Below are 24417 nucleotides of genomic sequence, written 5' to 3' on the forward strand. Positions count from 1 at the left end.
AATCAAAGGAGTGTGGATACATTAAGCACACTGGTAAAGAAAATTTTAAGTAGGATAGAGGACCTTATGTGAATGCTTGCTCTGCCCCAGGAATTGAATGGGACTACAGGTCCCACTCAAAGTTTCCCCGTTCTAGGGAGAATGAAGCTTTCTAATCAACCTCAGACAAGTCTTTAGCAATCCTGGAGTGGCACGGGGAACCTACACACCTGTTCCCAAAGCTTTTTCTTAAGTCAGCTGAAGCTTTAAGCATTCCAGTGAGAGTAAAATCTGCTCTGGGCACAGGGCCAAAGTAAGCTGATTCACCCTGAAATCTCCTTAAACCATCAGTAGGAGCTGACTGTGTTTGAAGCTTTGGTTAAGTCTCCAGCTAATATCAGTGCTCTCTTGCAGAGTGCAATGCTCTGCTATCCAAGTTTCACAAAAAATCCAGACTGAACTCAGGCTTCTAAAATGTCAAAATTCATACGTAACTCTCCTTTTTCCTCACCCCCTTCTCTTCAGCCCATCTGCAGACCCACATGGTCGGCAACCACATGGGTATTTTTCATAGGGCTGCAACTGAAATTGTGCCTCCTAAAATGCACCAAAACAAAAGGGTTTTTTACACATTTCCTCCTCAATGGGAAAAAAAAATAGAGTTTCACTTTTTTTTTTTTTTTTTTCTATAGACTGAAACATAAAAGTTAATTGACAAGTAGGTAGGGCTCAATTTGTGTTCCCTGGTTAGACAAAATGCAAAGACTTAAAGATATTATAAACCAGAGATTCTAAGCTTCTGTGGTTTTTCTAATAATGCCATTTAATTAATTCATTTTCTAAGCGATTCTTGCTTTTACATATACAAAGTAAAGGGATCATTTATAACATCATATTGGTTTGACTGAGGTGGAATAAAGCACAAGGCAGCACTTTCATTCTATTCAGAGTCACTGCATATACATTACAAATAACATCTTCATAGTAGAATAGAGGACAAAAAAGGGAAAGCCAGTCAATTTCCAGGAAAGAAAGAAAGAATGGAAGAAAGGAAGGAAGAGAGCTATATCTCAAGTATTATCATATTTTAGTCTTTTAATTACATTTTTACATGCAACATTTATCATGCACTTATCTGAGGATGTGTGCAGCACCTACTAAGTGAGAATCTAATTCAGCACAGTTAAAAAACATAGTCTACAACAGAAAAAGAGCTCTCAGTTCTTGGTTCTTAATGCCTTGCTTAAACTGGCTGAAGTGTTGATCCCAGTAAAGACGGATGAGACTTCTGTCACCTTGCTCCATGCCTGAAATTCAGAACAAAGCAGATCAACCCAGAGAGATGTGCTTTTTACAAGAGTAAGAAATAAGAATCTTAAGGCATGACAAGACCTGCTTGTTAGGATCTGCTGTATGCAAGCGTGAGTGCGTGTGTGTGACACAGGAAATCTGTTCAGCTGCACGTGAATGTTTGTTTGGTTTTTCTTGTCATGATGTGTCACCTCACTCATTTGCCGGAGCTCAGGAAGTTGTCTATGGAGCGAGATGTCCAAATGGAGACGAGTGTATGTAGGTGTCCATATGCCAGCCAGCAGTCAAGCTTACCATTACCATCAGAGAGCCAGGCAGTGCAGTCAGGGAAGGCTGGGGACTGATTCAGCTCACAGCTAAAGCAGTTGTCTGGGCTTCAGTTCAGTTGCCTGTACCTAAACCTGCGGTGTATCAGTGAGACACCTGGGTATGTGAAGCACCCACATGGGGCTAACAAACATGACATAAGATTTATATCCTTCTGGACCAGTGCAGGAGTCAGGCAAGGTGTTTGTATCAACACAAGAAGCCACAAGGAGCTTTTAAATGATTCTTTGTCTTCTTCTCTTTTCTTCTTATGACTTTTAAGTGTGAACTGTGTTATGGTCTAACTATATTGCTCTCATGCTTTTTATTCTTCCCTTATTATTCCCATTATACTTGTTTGAAAAGCAGACTCTGGACTTTATATCACTGCAAATATTTCATCTAGAGAAAGATAGTTCAAAAACTGACAGGAAGGACAGGGGGGTAATGGCATCTGCCTTTGGCAGAGAAGGACTTCACAGTCTCCTGAAATTCCCTCCAATAACTCAGTAGTCTAATCACATCTACAACTTAGACTGGAGGCTTAGTTGGAGTGGTTGTACTAGTGCATTAAGGTGAGATTCATGGCTAATGTGGGTAGCCATGTTGTAGTTTCAGATGGGAGACTGAGTTTTGTAAGGACCTACCCACTTTTCAGGGGTATAAAATGATAATAGCAGCCATCAAGATTTTGGTCACACTGAAGAGCTCAAGCCCACTTCCTCAAGTCATGTCACTGCAATGGTATCTTAAAGTTGATATTAAATGGAAATTAATGAAAACTCTAAAGAGGCATGAAGAAAGTGTAAAATGAGTAAATCATTTAAGTAAGAGAAAGTAGGCCCACAGGAACACTGATGCAGGTAATATTTTTCAATATAGTGTTAAAACACTGTTGTGAGGCTATCACTATCTCCTCTTTAATTTATTCTATTCCTGTTTCCCTTTTCATAAGCAATTCCAGAAGCTGTCTTTGGGCACGTAAATGACAGCTGATATTATACAGACATTCAAATCAGTATCCATCAGCCTCACACCCCTTCCCATACTCATTCATTAATAGCAATTATTGAAGGTATCAATTAAATTCTCATCTTGTCACAAATAGGGGCTCTTTTCCCTCCTTATTTGCAGCTTTTCATTTGCTGCAAGTGAAAGACTAAGGGGCCTGATTCTGCCAAGATTAATTCCAATCAGAATTTTTGCCTGGGGAATATTGAGCAGACTCAAACACTCAACTATTTTTAATAATATTTCTAGATTAATTCAGTGGCAATTGACAAGAAATCTCGTTCCAATTCACCGTAATCCAGAGCAAAAGAAAATATGCATATTTTTCATAAATAATTACCTCATATGTGGTGAATGATTTATGTTTGAGCTTATTAAATACACCCCTAGTGACTGGAAAGGAAGCAAAGCAAATTGGCATAAGGTGGAGCTGCAGAAATGAGTTGCTCAAATATCAAGTTACTGAAAGGCACAGTCAGAGACTTCATTAATATTTCTTGTTTCCTTGGGCTAAATTTCTGACGAGGGGAAAAAAGTTATTGTGTTTTATAAGTTATGCCACTTTTTAAATTCTGCCTATGGTGAATTAATCACTTCACCTACTTTTGAAGAGAACCCTATAGGCTAGTGAACAACCTACAGAAAAGTCCAATTTTTCTGCAATTTTTATGGTTTTAAGCTAAACATTTAGAACATTGTGGATGAGAAATCACTCAGGCTGAACTACAGAACAAAGGGATGATACACATAAGTCTTCTTTTAAAAGGCAGCCGGAGTGGGAAGAGACAGGGACTTGGTCTTTGTGTACAATATCTCAGTTCCTGAAACATTTGCCAAAGGTAGAGGAAACCTGGATAAAGGGCTTTTCTCAGCATGAATGGGGTCTAGGCCAAAGCTCTTAATCAGCAGTCTCGTTTAGGGGGGGTGGGAGAGAGAAGTCCATCCAAATTCCTTCTATTGCAGCTATGTCACTGTGGAAAACAGAGCTGGGACCTTGAGAGAGACAGATGGAGGGGAGTTCTCAACCCTGGTGATGTAGACAAAAATGAGGACCAGGGCTGGGACCCAGCTGCAAGGATTGTTTCTAATTTCTATACACATAAAGGGAAAAATGTAGCAATCTTTCATCCTCTGCCTGAATCAGGGAATATTTAAATATGGCATGGCCCTCTATTAAACACTTTTTACATAGTTTAACAAAACATAAAAGGAATGCTTTTTTTCCTTAGAATAACCGATGGTGGGCTGGTTAAGACTTCTCCAGGCTGACAGAAGATATGGGTTTGGGGTCTCTCATGCTGCAGAAGGAACTGAGGCGCACTCCTGTGTGAGTTTTATACCTTATAACAACACTTCTGTTCCTTGCCATACTGCAGAAGAAAAACAGCTGTAGCTGTTTTGTCTGGTGAGCAATTCACCTTTCCAGCTATGTTAATTACGAGATTATGCTGTGATTTCAGGGGTAGAAATTCCTGTTAGAAAGATTCAAGGTGTTTCTTTCTAGATAAGGCAAGAGCAATTCTGCAGGGAAATTCAGCTCCTTAAGAGTTTGTAAAACTTTAGTTACTTCAGGTATGTGGGACACCGGTTGACAACATCTGAACAGTCATGTGCCCAGGTGGCCAAGAAGGCCAATGACATCCTGGCCTGTATCAGGAACAGTTGGCCGTCAGGACCAGGGCAGTGATTGTCCCTCTGTGCTCAGCACTAGTGAGGCCACACCTCAAATCCTGTGTTCAGTTTTGGGCCCCTCATGAGAACAGAGATCCTGAGGTTCTGAAGTGTGTCCAGAGAGGGGCAACAAAGGTGGGAAAGGGTCTGGAGGACAAGTCTTACAAGGAGAGGCTGAGAGAGCTGGGGGTGTTCAGCCTGGAGGAACGGAGGTTGAGAGTAAACCTTATTGCTCTCTACAACTATCTGAAAGGAGGTTTTAGCCACGTGGAGGTTGGTCTCGTCTCGCAGGTAACGAAAGGACAAGAGGAAATGGCCTCGAGTTGCACCAAGGGAGACTTAGATTGGCTATTAGAGAAAATTTCTTCATCAAAAGAGTTGTCAAGCACTGGCACAGGCTGCCCAGGGAAGTGGTTGAGTCGTCAACCCTGGAGGTATTTTAAAGACGTGAGTGTGGTGCTTAGGGGCGTGGTTTAGTAGTGGCCCTGGAAGTGTTAAGTAAATGGTTGAACTCAGTAATCTTAGAAATCTTTTCTAACCCATGATTCCATGATAAAGGGTGAACAATTTCCGAGAATATACTTGTGAAGCCTACATTTCACTCAAATCCTAATTTAGTCACAAAGTCAGGCTTTTTTTCCTTTCTTTGTTTTTCTTTTTTTTTTCTTTTTTTTTTCTGTTTTAACTTTGTATTTGCATAACTCTCAGTTTCTGAATCACTGAGAAATTTTAAAACTTAAATTTTATTTCACCTGACATTTTCATCTGACTTTTCTTTGTTTGTTTGTTTGTTTTTCATAAAAAGCCCATATTTTTCACTTTTGAAGAACTTTACGTCTGGGGTTTTATTTGACTGTTCAGGTCTTTTGAAGGGCTCATTGCCATCTGAAATACTACTGTTTTAGGGAGAACATTATTTAATGGGTTTGCTTATTCGTTAGTATTAGGCAATTAATTATTGACACTGGTTAGGAGGAAAAACATCCAATAATTAAGCACTATGAAAAGATTATTCACTCCTTCCCTTTACTATATATGATGTCCATATAAGGAATTAAATATCACATATGCATGCTCATAATCCAGAGTAACTCTACTTCTTGGTACATTAACCCAAACACACACATGTGAAGAAATTCCCACCTTTTTCTTACTAGCATACATGTTTAAACAGACAGGGTGTTTTTAGGGAGTCTCTGGAGTCCTGCAGATTATATGCTTGAAGGTAATTTCACCAAAGAACAAAGCACTGCCAGCTCAGAGCTGAAATGTGGCCACTTCAACAGGAGTATGTTTATCAAGGAAACAAAAGAGCTGCCAATGCACTCCAGTCATCCCTTCCTGATACCAGCAGGTGCAGGTATTGTACTGGGGCTACAGGGTGAGGTATTGTTGTGGAGCCTCGTAGTTAGGTTGGTTTCCACCCCTGGAAACACTAGTCGTAAGCAAGATTGGTAATACACTGTTAGAGGAACTTTTGGCAGCTTCTCTGCAACATCAGAGGAGAAAATAAAATCAAGGTTACAGAAAAAAGGCCACCCCTCTTAGAAAAAAAACCCAAACAAAACAAAACCATCACTTCTTTAACAAGCTCATTTATTTAGGGTTTTACTCTTTCCTCTTTGTTATATCTACACACTATCTACTACACGCAGTGTAGATGCATTTAGAAATATGACAATCTAAATCATCGCACTGCAGAGAAGGCAGAGGAAAAACAAACATCAAAAAAACCTATTATTTCATCAAAGCAGGACTTTTTTTAGGCTTAAGTATCTTACTGAATGTCATCTTGTTTCCCTTCTCTCCTCAAAATTTCTGCCTAAGGAAAGTATTAATATTAATTAAGTTTTTGTTTAGCCCTTTCAGTAGATGAATATATAAACAAATGTTTTCTTCAGTTCTGTTTTATGCCAACTTATTTCTCTTCCTTTCTAAATGACACTTTTCTCTTTAATAATTATAAATCTTTTACAAATATCATAGAGTGATTAGAAGGGGGAAGGAGATGGACATAACATATTATTGCCTTTCTTTCTAGCATGAAATATTGAACTGAGTTCTAACTTCTATTCAAAGAGTTCTGTGGTAATGATACAAATATCATAGATTTTTATTAATTATATGCATCAACAGATGCCATAATACTTGATGTAACCCAAAGAAGATTAAAAAAAATCTCAGAGCTCTCATTACTTCTGCATTGCTTAATAAGGCTTAATAAGAGAAACAAGAAACTAAGCCAAATTACATTCATCACCAAGCTGTGAAATACTGTCTTCTTTAATATTATATGATTTATATAAGACATTAGAGAAGATCCTACAATCTTTTATATGCTATTATAAAATAATACTATTATTTAGAAGTAAATAAGGATTTATAAGGATTTTCCTTAAAATCTAAAGAAACTGCCTCAAGCTTTCAGCAACTGACCTCTTTGCTTTGATGGTAATTCTTAGCAAAACCCAAGAGTCTGAGTAAGAGTGTCTATTTGAATGAGTTTTGATAACTCTAGTTAAGCTGATTAAGAACCAGTTAAGTGATAGATCTGAAACCTAGATGTGAATGTGTAATCCTCCTTACTAGAAGATCCTTCTTGGGAGGTCTTGAAAGGGCCACTCTCTGAAAGGCCTGTCAAGGATTTACAGGCAAGTGAGAAACCATTGCTAATAACATTTGCAAAAAGAACAAGACAAATAAAATGAACGATTACAATGCAGACATCGGGGTCACAACATGACAGCAAAGACATAAACCCCCAAAATAATATCTTTCAGTACAATAGTGCTATCACTGTATGCTCAGAAGCATGATATTTGGACAATGACCAAGGAAAAAGAGGATAGGAGGAATGGTGTTGATCTGCCTCCATCACGCCAATGGAGGTTAGTCCAGAACGTTGTTTTCAGTGTTTCAAAAGGGATTCTGAAAAAGTGGAGGTGTTCCAGAAGAGCAGTCCCCAAAACTCTTTGAAGGAATAAATCTTATGGAGTAAAAAAACCTCACAGTGAGCTTGGTCTCTTTCTTTTATCAAAAGGAAATATGATAGGCACCTTGATAAAAGCACACAAATGTATTCTCAGAGAAAGTCAGTAGCTACAAGATTGTTCTTTTGTCTGGGAATAATGGGTCATAGCAAGAATCAATGGATGTAATTCAAAGTCAGAAAAAAATCAAAAAAGAAACAAGCCATGCTGAATTAACAGTGTGAGTCTTAAGGTACTGGAAGACACTATCAAGACACACAAGTATTTCTCCATCTCCTGGTACCTTCAGAGGAAGACTAGGAATTTTTCCAAAAGATACACCTTTACCAGGTGTGAAAGCTTCAGAAATATCATTTGTGTAGGTTAATAGGTCTACGTAATTCACAAGTCCTTAAAATCTGGGACAAGAACCAGTCAGTGTCCATTTCCAAAAAAGGTAAAGGTTAAGTTTAGTACAGGTTTTAGACACTTTTATTTTAGGCAGCTGACCTCCTCCATAAGAGTCCAGTGAAGAGTCTTGGTTTCCCATAAATTACAGAGGGAGAATTCATCTCCTTGGGTTGGACAGAAACACCAAAAACCTCTCTAGGGAACCAAGATAGGCTCCTCTCTGTTGAGCATCACTTTTGTCAGGATATCAGACAGGTGTCACGACATCCTGGTCTCAGAGGCCGCAAAAAAGGAACACAATCAAAATGCCTTTCCTTTTACTAAATTTTATCTTGTCCTGGTCAGATCACTCTAATCTCTGTAGTCAAATCTGTTCAGTTTCTGCAGTGATTCTTGCCTGTGTCTTCCACTTTTTCAGAGGATTGTTCTAGACCAGTGGATTAGTCTAGTCAATGATGTGTAGAAGAAAAAAATAAATTCTCAGACTATGAAAGAAAATGCATGATGGAGCCTAGACTCTTAAATTTAGGGAATGGGACATTCCCATAAAATGAAAATACCAAGTGGCAAAGGAGGAAGGATTCTCTGGATTAGACTATTAGGTGTAAATGCCTTCCTTGTTCCTAACTCCTTTATTGGAACCAGTCCTTATGTACATAATCTCTACTGGTTAAATATAGTTTATGGAATGATTAAAAAACATGGTTAATGATCATAAATGCCAGCCAAAACTGAATTGTGAAGCAAGGCAATAAAGCATTTTATGTACATACTCTTCCTAAAATATTTCTGTGACATACATACATTTAATTTGGTGTAAAATATATTTCTTCAGTTAAGGTAGCTATTTTGTCAAGCTGTACAAAAGCAGACATTACTCTTATAATCTTTCTAAAAGGCAGGACTGGGGTAATTCTTTCACCCTGCTTGGTTTCCAGTGTAGATCAAAATTGATGAGGGCTTTTTGTTTGCAAAGCAAATATTGTAAGTTGCATTTACCGATTTGCCAGTGCCCTGGCAATGGGTTATGGCATCACTCTGTACATAAGAAAACACTTTGCTATTTGAGATAAAATAGTAGAATCAAAAGACCTTTGAATAATTATGGAAGCATTTCCTTCTTTCATTTTAATTTGTAAGCTAAGAGAAAACCCCAAGGGTCTCACTGATGTCCATGCACTTCATGTACAAATACCCCATAACCCTGAACCAGAAGTGTATTAAAATCAGCGAGGGATGTAGATCTGTACATCAGACCAAGCCGCTCTGGGCTCCTTTGATAGTAAACAGATAGCATGATCTATGATGCTCAGGTTGCAATTCATGTTTTCCCACAGTAAGTGCCTACATTTGGTTGGATAAATTAAAAGAAACTCTATTGAATGTACCTTACTGTCTCCTTTTGATAGCCTTATTAGTCAGCTCAGGTGTTGACACCTAAAGATAGTAACATTAAATAAAATTTCGACCAAAGAAACTTGAAAAAAGTAAGAGATGCAAGCCTAGAAAAACTGAACATGTGATCTGCTTGTATTTTTGTGCTTTGTTTCCCTGATCAGTGCTAATTAAGTAGCGACCAATTTGCCTGATGTAATAATTTCCTCTGCTGTGTTTAATTAATTTTATTGTTGAGTTAGATAGAATCCAACCTAAATATTGTAAACTCTGCTAGTAACTAACCATTACAGTGATTGTGAGGAGTGATTATATGACCTTAAGCTTCCTCAGTTCTCAGATGAAAAGATAAAATGAAGCTATGGTCTGGAAAAAAAAAAAAGAAAAAGAAAAGAAAAAAAATTTGAAGAAGTATAAAGCTTCCTCATATATTGGGGTAGGTGATCTGCTTTCATACCATTCTTGGTCCAGCACCACAAAAGCAGAAAGTTCTAGTCACTACCTCAGTTTTCACTTGCTATCAGAACTCATCACTTTTGATGAAATTTGTCAATGTCTTTCAACCTCAATAGCTGTACAAAATCCCTATGGGGAAAATCTGGACGAATATTGTTTAAAGTGATCAGAGGGTATTTCCCAAAGCTCCCAAACACAGAGCTAATTCTGTCTTTTTCCAAATAAACTGTGTTTAACTCACGTGTGCTAGTCGATCGAATCTGGCAAAGAGTTCATTCAGCATTCGGACCAGCTCCTGGGCTGACAGAGTTGTGGAAAGGTTGGTGAACCCTTTGACATCTGCAAAAAGAATGCTAAAAAAAAAAGAAAAAATAAAAAATATTAATATTGCATTCTATTTCCTTTGATTTCTGAATGTCCTAAGTTGCCTCCTAGTAATTTACTGTGGAAGGATCATTTTCCTAGCTTTGAACTCATGCTACTTTTGCTCTAAACTTCTGGAGATTCAGGAGTACTGAATATAAATACTGAAGAGATTAAACAAATACTGCTAGGCAAGAGTTTAGCCAAAAATGGAATTCATACAATTTTGGATTTTCAAAAAATTCAGGAAAATGTAGTTAAGCCTTAATAAATACAGTCGTCTCCTTTTATTAATGAGAAGCCTGAGGCATGGTGCACCCTTAATATAGAGGGCTGTATAAGCAGATAGACTTGGCACTCACAGGTCTATTAGTGTCTGAGACTGTTCTTTGAGAGTGGGTTTATGTATAGCTATTTTTTTACAGCAGGTTTGATTTCAGCAATTTCATTTTGCCGTGATTTTCAGGCTTTTCTTATCTGTGTGCTGTATAAGACTAAAATCCTAAGACTACAGGCAGATTAATGACAGTCTTGATATATACCAGGCTCAGGCCAGTTTTATTGCATCAATTTTAGACATTTGACAGAAGTATCTGAGTTAGAAGTAGAGTGCTCTCTTTTTAAGGTATGAATCTTTAATTGGATAATTCCTTTTTCATTCTGTTGACTTTACAGGGAGCCCAGTGAGATCACACTTTGATGTTGGGTGTATGAAATTGTGTGCCTGAAGTTGTGGTGGAATCTAAGATAACAAGCTAGTTGCAAACAGAGCTTTATCCTGTATTTTAACATCCAGTGAATTTTCTAGTCTTACACACAGAGTCTGTGGTGTACGAGTTATCACCCAGGCCAAAGGACGAAATAGCTCAGTGCTTATTAGATGAAGAAAGTGTTGTCTATTTTAAAAAGTAGTAATGTTCAAAAAGTCACATACTGGTACAAACTGCTAATAAACCAAACAAATCTTGATAGCACTTGAAACTCAACTAATAACTGGTGTTACAATTTGAGTAACTGAAGGTTTGTGTTGAACAAGATACAATTTGACAGTGTGTGAGAATTACTAATGTACCTAATAATAAATACAGTAACGATCAGGTTGAATACTGACAGTACAACTCATCTTCAAATGTATGGACTGATAAGGATTTGGGTGAGGATTAAACAAGAGACTCATAAACTTGGTAAGATTTTTACCAGTGAGAAAAAGTAAAATTAAAAGTTAAAGTACCAAGCTCTCTGAAGAGGAATGAATAGTAATAATAGCCTGCATTTATAAAAATAAGATTTTCAAACTTCTATTTTCCACAATTTTAATTATCAAAACAATGAAAGTTTCTAACTGGATACTAATTTTAAGGATTTGTATAGCTTTAGTTTAGGTAGTGTTCAGTGCTCAACATTTAGGAAAAAAAGAAGGTTAAACCTAGTTTTAAAAAGATCTAGTTTCTGGCAGTGTGCATAGAAGCTAACAAGAACCTGTAATGTAAAACACGCAGAATCTCAATTTTAAGTCTCTTTCAAGCATTAAATGTATTTCAACTTTTCCATTCAAACAAAAGGGCCATTTTCTCCCCATTTTGATTCTTCTACGGCAATACTTACCTTGGGAATGAAAAAGGTTAATGGAAGACATTTTAATTTAGTGCAACTTAAACCTTTTGTGGGGGTCCTTGATACTTTCAAGCAGATTTAATAGAACAAAATAATGTATCTGAGCTACTGCATGGCCACAGAAGTGGATAATCAATTTACTCTTTTGCAGAAGTGCAAATTACATTTATTGAACTTATCCAGGCAAAGTTATATTTGGGTTTCATCAAAAGGCAAAGTACATGCTTTCCTAGCAAATTATCTCCCAACATATCCAAGAATGTTATTTTTCACTTCCTTCAGTGATGATTTCAATGTTGCTCACTCAATCATTTGCCCCTGTGGTTTGGGAAAAACCTATGAAACACTTTCTGTGTAACCAGAAAGGGAAAAAAAAGTGAAGAAGAAAAAAAAAGACACAGATGGTCCAGACTCAGACTTCAGTTCAAATGGATCTTTCCATGGCAATGGCATCCATCCATCCTGATGAGTAAGATAAGGCACCGAAATGCTTCTCTGCTCAAGGATTAAACAAGGGTACACTAATTTTCTAATTTATTAATTAATAAAACAACAGAAAGGAGACTCTCAAATGAGTCATGTAGCAGCATTCAAGACCTTAAACACTAAAGACAGGCTGCTCCACCCACCTGACATTCTCATAGCGATGAATGTAGATCTTATGAAACTGGTGTTGCAAATGTTCATCCTCTACATTGGTCATATCGTTTATCATTTCCAGGACTACGAACCGTGGTAAGACAGACAGCACCAGCCGTTCCTGAAACAAGGAGGAAAGCGAAGTGTCAGTATCAGTCTGAACTGGTGCTTCACAATGCCCTGTCTAGAGCTAGATAGCTGGTAATTTAGGGTGCGACCCTCTTCTCTGAAAATTCTAGCTCAGACCATTTGTGATAGTTTACCTTACCAACCGACCAACTTAGTCCAGAGTCTAGCATGTCTCTACATTGACTGGTTTAGATGAAGAAGAATACAAATAAGTTCAACCATTCAAACTGCCCTCTCTGCTAGGAAGACTGGAGAACATATTCAGCATTTCTAATGAGGTTTGTCTCAGGAACACTCAGGAAGAGTAACACTTGAAACAAGTTGAAGTGGTACGAGATCATATCCATGCACATGCTTACTTATAATGTATATCTTTAATGTGCATTAGTAGACTATTCATGTATATTAGTTTATTATTAGTGTGCAAACACAGTACACCAGTGCATATTAATATAGATATACTTCTAGTATTAAAGTATATATAGTATATATAGATACATGCATATACACACAAGTGCTGTTTTCCAGCCCCTGTCATATAACCACAGAACTCCCACAGAATTTCAAAGAATATTCCGAATTTGAAGTTCTTGTGAGGGAACTTGATATTAAGAGGATATAAAGCAATCTCATCCAGGCTATGGGTTATGTCCCTTCTTGAGAGTAAAAAGTTGGTCAGAGAGAACAAGACAGATCAAAGAGTGATGATGGGTGGAATGAGAGAGATATGCAAAACAGTCATGAAAATAATGATTTTTATGCCAGCAGGATTCAATGTCATGGATGGAATGTAGCCATAGATGAAACATCTGAAAAAAATGAAAGAATGTCTCCCTAGGACTCATAGGAGGTGATATAATTCCTAAATTACAATTTTTACAGTGCAGCTCATGAAGAATTCTCACTCTGAGTGGTCTTAGTCAGTAGTTAGTAAACAATCCTCAGCTACAATGGAAACACATTGTGAATAAACACCTCCATTTGTCTCGATGGCAGCCCCAGCTGAGGTGAACTGTGCATTTGCTCAAGAAGGGAAAACACATGCTGCTAATTGCTTAACTGGAGCAGAGGTGTATTAAGCTCCATTCTGAGATGGTGGCTTTCTCCTGTGCTCCTGCCTGCATAACATGCTAACACAGAAGATGAGAGAACTGGGGATCTACTGATCTCTAATACACTTGTTCTACAAACCTTAACTAAATCAAGTGCTGTCTTTGAGAGGGAGAGACAAAAAATGATGTGAGGCAGCAATGGCTGATGTAGAGCAGGTGGTGAGCTATAATGCAGTGAGCTCATCCTTTATTCTGCTAAAAAGCCCAACTCAGACTTTCCATTTCCCCACACAAGTTGGTGCTAATTTTAGCATATCTACATTGTCTTGACTTTCTTCCAACTTTTCCACCTGGGAATTCCTCTATCCTTCACTCTTCTGATGTGTAAACACTGGATGTGATACTTGCAATAGCAAGAAGAAAACCAGTCCCTCAGGAGGTCTTTTATACTCCTGCAAAAGCAAGTTTTCTCAGAAACATCTTGCCCTAAGGTAACTTCACTCATAAGCAAATGTCCCACGGCATCTGAAGATGGCACATTTGGGAAGAGCTGCTGATTGATATTCTAGGAAACAGAAAATTTTTAATATTTTTTTTCCTTAAGCCTCCTATAAGAGAAGGTAGTTAGGCTATATATTCTCTTATTCCTTCACTATTAAGATACATAGCTCAATATGACCATATAATAAATCCACCCTCTGAACTAATCAGATCAGTCTTTCAGGGAATTGTATGATTAAAGTGTTAGATGACTTCTTGTGAAGGTATGTTCAGAATAATATAAATTGTTTTCACTGTAAAAAGCAATATGTTATTTCCTACCTTATCCATGTAAGACAAATAGGAACACAAATTCAAAAAAAAAAAAAAAAAAAAAAAAAAAAAAAAAAAAAAAAAAAAAAAAAAAAAAAAAAAAAAAAAAAAAAAAAAAGAGAAAAAAGAAAGAAAACAAACAGAAATCCTGGTTATTATTGAACTGTTTATGAAATCTGTGATAAGAGAACATAAAAAAGGTAATTTCTTCGTGGATATATGGCTTAAATGGAGAACTTTCTCTTTTTTTCCTAACAGGAAAATCTTCTGTTTCTTATTTGCATTAACTAAAGAAGATATTAAGCAATGCTTCTAGAACGTTTATTTAAAATAAAACATAGTTGACTTGGCACATGTTCACTAAGCCAAGAAAAATGTGCCCAGCACATTTGATATCTTACCCTTCATGCTACTCATTAAGGTAAGTTAAACGTTCTTGCCTGCACATAAGATCTGGCAGTGACCCATAAAACTGAGGTTAATTAGTAAGCCCCTGCAGCAGCCCTCCTCCATTAGCGCTGCAGCATGTGAAGAGCCTGTGCTGGATCACAAGTGAAGGTGCATACACAGCTCATGTCACTATTCTGCATTATCCGTGTCATGCTATGGAGGAGCACTGCAAGAAAACTAACACTTAACTGTATATGTGTGAGTGTGTCTGTATAGCTTTCCATACGGCACTTCAGCCACCAATCAATTCTTTGGTACTGAAACATTCAAAGGACACAAAATTTTTCCCTCTATGGGCATCAGCAACCTCTTACTGTGCCAAGTGGCTCTTATACCACGTCACATTGACAAAATGATGGGGATGCTGAACCAGGGCCCTTCCTCAAATTGGAAGCTGAGAGATGGACTCTAGTGTGGATCGCTTCCATCCTTCCTTTTCCTACAGCTGATGCTACCGTTCTGTGGACCAACATATGTCCCTCTTCACAGGCCTTTCATATCACTTTGCTTCAATCCAACAGTTAAAAAATATTTTTGGTTAATAAAGAATGAGAGTGAGGTCACTGTTCCCTTTATGTAACGATCCTTGCCACAGAACTCCCCTTTAAATTCCTTATTGTTCCCATTTCACAGCTTCAGATTCTGTGGCACAGAAGAACAGCACAAATGAGTGGAGGTCGTGCAAAAAAGTAGTAGCAAATCCCAGAGAAAAAAATTCCTGCAATTTTTTTTTATAGTCTTCTGTACCTTACCATTTGCATGATCAAAGAGTCCTCACATTTCTAGTCAGTCTCTCCTGGAGGGCATTTTCAGAGTTGGAGGGAAAAAATATCTTCTCTATTTCAGAGAAGGGCCTAATAAAGAAGTGTCATGAACTCTAGGGTGAGGGAAACTACATTACCCAGTTCTATTGAAAGCTTGCTAGTTGAGCAATGGGCTAAGTGGTTCAAAGGTGAACAGCAGTAGCAGTAAGTGATTTCAAAAGAAATGGAGATATATTTGTTCGATAGAAAAGACATAGAAGAAAGAAGATAGCACAAAGGGATGCCAGAAAAGAGCTGGTGAACTATTATTATAATAACCATTCATGACATGAATCAGCCCTAGTCTTTAAGATGAAGCAGTCAGAGTTTAGAGTAAATAAATGAAAAAAGAACCTTTAACCTAAAGAATAACCAAGGTAAAGAATAAAGACCAGTAGAAATCACTATATGTAACAAACTGATAGTAGTATTCAGATCTGAATTCAGACACCTGATTTTTGGTGACTATAGTGTAGGTATGCCCAAACTTCCATTTTATTCAATGAATCTGTAGAGACACTCAACAAATCATATGTAGATGACTCCTTTGGTGTCACTACAGGTCTCTCTGGGTTCTGTTGTTTGTATTGACTAGATCTCAGCTGACAGTAGTAGGAGCTCATAGGTGTAAAAAGTGTGTGGTCACCTAGTTTAGGAGATGTCTAAATATGGAGCTGACTCCTACCCAATCTACCCCTCCAGGAAAACTTAGGAACAGTGAGACAAATCCTGCAGTGATAAAGTAAATGAACTTCATGAGTCACACACATCTATTTAAAGTCCTACAACAGAAATATAACACTGATACTGTCTCTAAGGCTAATTTTTTTTTTTTTTTAATATATCTTCAATAGTCATTCTTCATTGAACATCTTTGCTGTGGTCTGCAGGCATTAATCCCTTGTGGCACTGAGATCAGGGGGTATCAACAGTGCTTACAACCCTCAAACATAGCAAGGCAGATTCATGGAGAAGTGGGACGTGTCCCCGATGGACAAATAATGACTTTTGCAGGAGTTTTTGAGAAGAGGTAATTAGCCACTTCACCAGGTCTCAGTCTGGTGAATAAAAACTGGAGACCTTTCCACCAGGGCTGATCAAAGAGAACAAAACACCAACAAACACAAAATATGAACAAGCAATTTGGGATCTAAGATTGCTAAAAGGAAGGTCAAACTCCCCAAGGTTTCCCTGCAGGATCTGCTGTCGACATAAGCTCCCTGCATCAGCTCCCCTTGGATGGTATAGATTTTCCTTGTTTTACGTCACCTTTATTGGGGTTGGCTTTGCCAAGGGATGAAAAGCCTCTCTTGACTGACAGGTCAGTTTAGGTTCTGTTTTTTCTCTTCTACACATCCCATTAAATGGGTGAACCCACGTATTTATTGTGGGAGGGAGTCTTTGGATTGGGAACAAGTGGCTTATGGCTGTTCCCAAGACACTACTCTAAAACTCGAGGGGGCATAACCCAGAAATGTGTAACTTGATAGAAGCTCTAGAGGAACTGTTCCACATTTTTCATCTTGATTTTTAAGAATCATTGTTCCAGAACCATCAAGCTTGTCTTTAACAACTTTTACAACTTATACTACAGAGGTTTTATTGTCTTAAACACTGAAATTAATAGCATATGAAAGGGGCCATTGAGAGCAATGGTTTTTAGCCTTTCTGGAGCACATGAGCTTTTTTTACATTTAAAGGAAGTAGATAAAAATGGTATTGTTTTCTACTGAAAACCTGAAAATGTTCAGGATGGATGTAATTATTGTAAATGCCACTCAAGAAAATGAGAATTAGCACTTCTCATTATGATGAACAGCTTTAAAGAGAAATTCCTTTGTTCTTACTTAGTGCACAATGGACAGCCTATTTGCAGCTGTTCTTTTTTTGTTTGTTATCAAGACAATGGGAATTAATTAAAAAATATGGAGCCTAACAGCAATATATAATACATTCAGACTTGTGGGGTTATGAGGCTGCCTGTTAGCTTTTACTACTTACTGCTGCAATGTGCGATATGAGCCGTATCAACATTGTTTTATTTTAATTCAGGCAATTACCATTCCAAGTCATCCCATCCTTGGCTGCCTGTTCCATTTAGGCATCTGCTGCTTTCAAACAGAAACAGGGCCAGATCACACAGGAGGTCTTGGAGTCTCCTTTTGTTTAGTTATTGGCTATGAAACATAGCTAGAGCCTCATCCAAACTGACAACCCAGTGTTTATGAGAGTCATGACTTTTTATAATCAATCAATTGTTAACTGGAAGTTAACAGAGTTAACCAGCAGAGTTTGCGGTAATGCAAGAAGGAAAAAACTTTTTCCACACACTTCTTATAGGAAGGACACAATATCCAACTGTTTCCTCAATACTGTTGTCCAGAACAGCATAAGACAACATATACAGCAGATGCTGAAGGGAAGGACTGCAAGGTACTGCTGGTCTTTTGCTTTGGTTGGATGGTGAATGGTTTGAAGATTCAAGTACCTGAAGCCACTTTAGAAAATCTGGGAAGGGCTTGATGACTAACAGTCTATTTCCAGGTATAAAAAGGAGGTGCCTTTTTTATCAGTCAGTTGGCTATGTAAGGATGTCACAATCTTAGTGCCTGCTTGCCCTGAAACCCCTGAGAAGGATGATTCTAGGGCTGGGTTTTTCCACCAGTATCATTTTGGCTTCATAAATACTTAATTGATCCTGTAGCATGCTGGGAAGTGGTGGAACAACCCTCCCTGTAAATTTTTTTTTTGGCATGATGCTGGTTACTGCTGCTCTGTGTACATTTTAACTTAAAAAACCACATTCCTCTACAAAATATTTACCAAAAAATATTTACAAAAATAATTTTAAAAGTAGCTCAGTTGATCATGATGGTAGCTGTAGCCAGTGATTACACTACATGGCACAGGTGCAATGAATCAGCTCATCAGGAGGCCCCATGAGCAGCACTAGGACAGCAGCACAGGAGCGAGTGGGAGCATGTGCCTGGAGATAAGAGCTGCAAGATGCTTATGTTCCTTGACAGCAGCATCCAGGTGTTTGCTCTGCTAGGCTACACTGTGAGACAATCTCCTGACAGCACTTTGTTTTTTGAGCTGTCTTTAACTCAGGCAGTAAAAACTACACTTTTAAGTACAAATGAAGTACTCTCAAAATAAGTGTCTATATTGAGTACGTGAAATTATTAATAATTCCAGATCCTCTGGATCCTAACACATGATTTTTTTACCTCTTGAATGAAGACTTACATTTCATTGTGAAACCCAGTTATCTCACAAAGACCTGTGGTAAAAAACAAGAATTAAAAAACAATTTGTATTACCACCCTGTCTTGTAGACATGAACATTTATCATAGAATAATGGAATGGTTTGAGGTGAAAGGGATCTTAAAGATCATCACAAGGACTAGATGATCTTTAAGCAGAAGGAACACCTTCCACTAGATCAGGTTGCTCAAAGCCCAATCCAACATGGCTTTGATTACTTCCAGGGATGGGGCATCCACAACTTCTCTGGCCAACCTGTTCCAGTGCTTCACTACCCCCACAGTAATGAATTTGTTCCTAATATCTAATCTCAACCTACTCTCTGTCAGCTTAAAGCCATTCTTCTTGTCCTATCACTACATGCCCTTGTCAAAAGTCCCTCTCCATCTCTCTTGTAGCCCTTGCAGGTACTGGAAGGTGCTGTAAGGTCTCTCTGAAGCATTTTCTTCCCCAGGCTGAACAATCTCAAGTGTCTCAGCCTGTCTGCATAGCAGAGATGACCCAGCCCTCTGATCATCTTTGTGACTCTCCTCTAGACTTGCTTCAACAGTTCCATGTCCTGCTTCTGCTGGGGACTGCTGAGCTGAATGCTTACAAGCGAAGCTCTCCAGCCCCACAGTAATCCATTAGACATAATATCTTATACACAGACGGGAAAATTTTGTAGTTTTGTAATTTTGTTTCTTCCAAATATCATGATGAGTGTTTTGTTGTTTGCTCTTTATTAAGCAACGTAGAGGAGACAAATATCCAGAAGAAAAATATTTATATGGAAATAAGGCACATATCTCAACAAAAAGCTTTGTACTGTCTTCTAGAGTATTGGCTTCCATAAATTTCAGCTAGTTTGTACAGGAAGGCCAGGGTCATAGCTAAAGAACAGGAGAAACTAAACACAACTACTGGGGACTGATTCCATAATGGCATAATCTTAAGTTTTTCCTTGTTTTACTGGAATAGAAAATGAGCACAAAACAGTTCCTACAATTCAAATTTCTTCTGAAATATCACAATGGCCCTATCTGATGTTAATGCCTGTTGTGCTACGTTTGTGTACACTTTCACTTCTCTAGAACTGCTTTGACTTATCCGCTGTTAAATCCTTATTTAATTATTCTGCACTGTTTTTATTTTCTATTAATTTAGATATCTCTTCTTCCATTTTGTGACTTTTTTTTTTCTGTTTCAAAAATTATTATACAGCTTCAGCAAAATACGCATTTCTCAAGTTATTGCAGCTGATGACACAGAAAATGTCAGAAAGAAAGATCTCATGCCATTTATTGTTCAGCTTTATATCACTAAATCACTGCAGAACAATAGGATGAAAAAGAGCTACATGGTCATTTATTCTGGTCAAAACAAGGGATATACTTTGCCAGAGACTTACAAGACTGCAGTACTAAGTAACACAAGCTGGATAAAACTGCCTTTCAGCAGGTGGGAGCAATAATCACTTTCTGAAAATCAAACTCCTTTTAATAGGCTTGTAGATATGCACTTAAATACTGACTATGGGTAAGACCATCCATTATAAATGTTAATTTATAAATGTTAATACGAATATTTATAAATGTTAATACAACTGTTTTATCTTACCTTAAATTATTTCATAAACGGCATCAGTAACTTGACTCTGTCTACCTTGGAATTGGTACAGTTTATGGTCAGATGATTTAAAACCATTATCTGGATCACAGAGTCTATTAATTACACTTCTTGTAACAACATAATTTTAGAGTCCTCCTTCAGTCCTTTCAGGGCACTGAGGAAAGTTTTTTAGTACCCTAAGTCTTCTGATCCTGAACTAGAAAGAAAGATGACCTTAAAATGGGTAAGTGTATTCAGAGCTCAGGACATCACTAACCTGATGAATTTGGAGCCTGCAGTTCTTTATTAAGCAGAGATGACAGTAGGGCAGCCCAGCTGGCAGAAGTGTCTTATCACTGTAGGGGGCTGAAACTATTTCAGTCCCCTTACTCATTTCATCTTTGTCCATTTCCCTGACACATCAGCAAGGGTCAGTAGTAGGTGGCATTGGTGATAATGGCTTTTTTTTATTAGACACCTCCCTCTGCAGCAAGGAGCTGAGAACAGAGGAGGCACAGGACACCAAAACCCAATCAGTCCCATTCACTGTCAACCAGCATGGCATTTGAACAGACTGGTTTAGAAATCAAAGTACCACACACATTTTCAGAGAGGAGTTTTATCCCTAGTGAATCCAAAATTGGTCCACTAGGAAGGGGAAAAAAAGATTTCCTTCTCACCAGTTTCTTCCAGGGAAAGCTCCCATGCCTGAAGATCTGGCACTCTGGGATTAATTTTCCCCTGTATAAATTGCAGTTCAGGATCTGATTCCCATCTCTCTAGCACTGGCTGTAAATCTCATTATTCTGGTTCAGTCCATGTGACCTCTCCAGATTTCCAAAGAATGGGAGAGAAGGCAGTGGATAATTTTTATCTTGATTTTACCTAAGATTTCTACTTGAAAACAAAATGTGGGGCTTATGCCCTGATGGAAAAAACAAACATCAGTTGCAAATGTAAAGGAGCAACATCTAAAATCTGACATTTAAAATGTTTTGGTTTTTACTTCAAGTAGGTTAAGAAATGGGCTGTTTGGAGACAAGGAGATGTAGCAATTGGCTGGCACCTACAAAAGCATAAGTGCATGTATATATATTGCTTCCCCTCACCTATAAGGAGGAAAAGTCTGTTAATGGACTTTGACAATAATATGGATATGGATCATGAAGAACAACATAAACTTTGCATAGTCCTTCACTTGTATTAAATAGTGTGTTGTACTTTCAGTTTGATCCTCTTAAGTGCTGAAAGAGCAGCATCAAGAAAAAAATTTTAAGGGGACCATGGTTCTTTAGCAAAAGACACTAAGAAGAAAGTTTGGATAACTGCAAAATTTCAGGCAATCTCACATATAACAGGTTCATTCCTATAAAGAAAAAAAAAACCTGAATAAAATGCAATATCTAACCATAGCCTTACACAGATTTTTTTTACGAGCTAATTTTTTGCCCTTTAGAAATAGAGCCTCAATTATTCTGATCATAATTTTTAAATATGAAGCATTTTAAACTACTTTTACAAAGAATGAACATGTACTCTTAAAATTGAGATTGTTCTTTTTATTCTTTTAACTAAACCTGAATTTTATCCTCATACCAATTTAGAGGGATTGTAATATTCTTACCACCAATATATATATTTTTATATATATTTATATATATAAATATATATATATTTAAAAGACTTTATGTTGTTTAGCCCTCTTAAAGTGTCCCTTCCAATCCCAGTCCAATCTGCTCTTATTTTAGACGTTGCAAAGTACGGGTGGTTGATTAAATTCTAGATTTGTGAAAGCTTGATAAACCTTACAGAACATGTAAGCTGCTTTAAAAAAATAAAAAAAACACAACAAACCCAAACCAAACCAGAGTTCATCAATCTGCAGAGATCTTCTTAAAGCCCTTAGAAAAACAGAGGTTGTTGCAGGGGAAAGTGTTAAAAAAAAAGTCCTCTGGAACCAGAGGTAGAAGGAAACAAATGGTCAAACAGAACAACTTTCTAATGGAAAAAGAGATTAAGACAGGATTACAGTTTTTCCAAAGATAACAGGCAGGAGAGACTAAATATACCAGTAGCAGATTGTTCTGAAGACTAAAGGCTGTCTTCCCATTTTACAGCTCTCATACCCACTAGAAAGATAGAATGTGTGCTCGTACCTACAAAACAAAACAAAACAACCCCTTTCTCACATAGACAAATGGTTCTTTCAGGTGTTGAGATCTAATCCTTTATGGAAACCAAATGAAACAATATCCAAACTGTTTTGACTTTCAAAATGAGTTTTAATTGGATTTTTGAAATCCCCCATGAAAAATAAATTACCTGGAAAGTAGGTGTCCAGTGAACCAGTGGCAGAACTTTCAGGGAGGAATTGTCTGCTGGGGTATTGTCTTAGAGGACTCTTCTCACAAGATCGTTTAACATAGAAAAGTTTTTTCCTTCTTGCTCCCCACTGATCTGACAAAATCCACAATTAATACTTGCAGATGTCCATCATCATCCCAGCTTGATGGGGAGCATCCCCAGAAGCCCAGTGGGTTGGGTATGATACCAGGCTGGACCTTCTCACTTGAGTACTCCTTGCAAGACTGGAGATAGACAGTGCTTGTCTCCCACCATCTATCTGTGCTCCCCCAGCCTTCAGCTCCATTTCCTCTGCCAGTGTGTTAGATGTGCAGGAATATTTTCATGAGGCTTAAGGAAGCCATTACGAAGGAGCTCTATTTCCATATAAAAGGACCTTCTCTTGGCAAAACTTGATATTATGTCGGCAGAGAAAAGAGTCTGCATGCTGTGTTGGAGAGGGATTTAAACAATACAGCTAAAAATACTAATCCATAGTGGCTTTAGTACCTTTTAGCACTAGGTAACTCCACTGAAACTGCACAAATTCACTGCTAAAATAGAATAATTTTCTCTGTTTGCTTTGTCAAGACTTAAAAAACAGAGGATTTCTTTCTGGTTTGAGTTTACTCCCTCCCAATACCTTAGCACAGCAGGGGCAGTGCAGCTTTGCTGGTGAGCTCTGCACACCAGGTAGGGTTTTCTTTTCATGAATGATGCATAACATGCTACACTGAGAACAAGAATGAACACCTCTCCAGAGGATGAATATAAACATCAAACAGATATAGACTGATTTCTCCTCTCATCTCAAACAACTGCAAAGATCCTGCTTTCATAAGATGCTATTAGGTGCTCTAAATTTACCAGAAATGATGCAAATAAAACGTTTCAGAGATGCTATATATTAGGTTTTTCTGAACATTAGTTCAGAGCACAGGTTATTCATGTTACTACAACACAGTTGAACAACTTTGTTTTGCTTGAAAGCAACCTCTCATCCACGTTGCTTTATTCAGGTTTTATTAGACTTGCAGAGGTCTTGGATAGAGAGAGTAGAAGTGTGGCCATGACATAGAAGTTTCTTAATTATGAGTGAAATGACTTTTCTGTGAATAGCTGTCCTGCAATGTTGCAATTTTATTACAAGATGAAGGGTAAAGGCTGGACTGATTTTTATAGCCTTTTGGCTTTAATAACTTTAGCTATTTAACTTCTGTGATTTCCCCTGTCTAGTGCTTTTAAGTCTCCATTTCCAGCTTCAGTTAGTCAAATATTAACCTCCTTGCACAATAATAGTTTTCAGATATGTATAGCTTGGCATATGTATAAGTGGCGGAGGAAAAAGCAGTCTCACAGTTATCTGAGAGACTCTTTATAATTAAATGGTAGTATTTCAGGGTTTAAAATGTTAAATTTCAAGTAGAGATTGGAGAAAGAGCAGGTTAGGACATCAGGCATATATTATAAATGTAATTCTTCATAAAGTCATCAACATTCATTATGTGTCTCCATTTAACATGTCATGGATTTAACATTTAAAACTTAGGGATTTTGTATCAGGAGAAATGGAACTGAAAAAGAAATTTAGTGCAGGTTCCTGCTCTTCATTAAAGCAATTTCACAGAATTCTCACAATGAGGGAACTTACAAGGTCATTGTTTTTTAAAGGTTTTCAATAGCTAATTACAAAAGTGAGTTAGTTTCTATTTTCATTGCCCAGATATGATGAAAGTAGAATTACCTGCTGTGTTCTTACAGTAAAATCAAGGTAAAAAAGAAGACAGTGTCTTTGAAGTGGTTATTAACAAAGTATAGCACTGGCTGTCAACATTTTTGAAGCA

General features: G+C 37.6%; 1 protein-coding gene across 2 annotated transcripts in view; it reads right to left on the reverse strand.

Annotated features, from left to right (window-relative positions):
- Positions 1-24417, reverse strand: part of ADCY8 (adenylate cyclase 8) — a 123261-nt gene that overhangs the window by 62442 nt on the left and 36402 nt on the right. For both annotated transcript variants that reach the window (XM_027900121.1, XM_027900120.1), the window contains exons 3-4: positions 12116-12246; positions 9751-9862 (exon numbers count right to left, since the gene is read on the reverse strand). In XM_027900121.1, coding sequence (XP_027755922.1) covers positions 9751-9862; positions 12116-12246 — 243 coding nt within the window. The remainder of the gene's footprint in view (positions 1-9750; positions 9863-12115; positions 12247-24417) is intronic.

This window comes from Empidonax traillii, unplaced genomic scaffold (genome assembly GCF_003031625.1).
Source record: "Empidonax traillii isolate 1590-97213 ecotype Southwest subspecies unplaced genomic scaffold, ASM303162v1 scaffold711:size593479, whole genome shotgun sequence".
NCBI classification, from domain to species: Eukaryota; Metazoa; Chordata; class Aves; order Passeriformes; family Tyrannidae; genus Empidonax; species Empidonax traillii.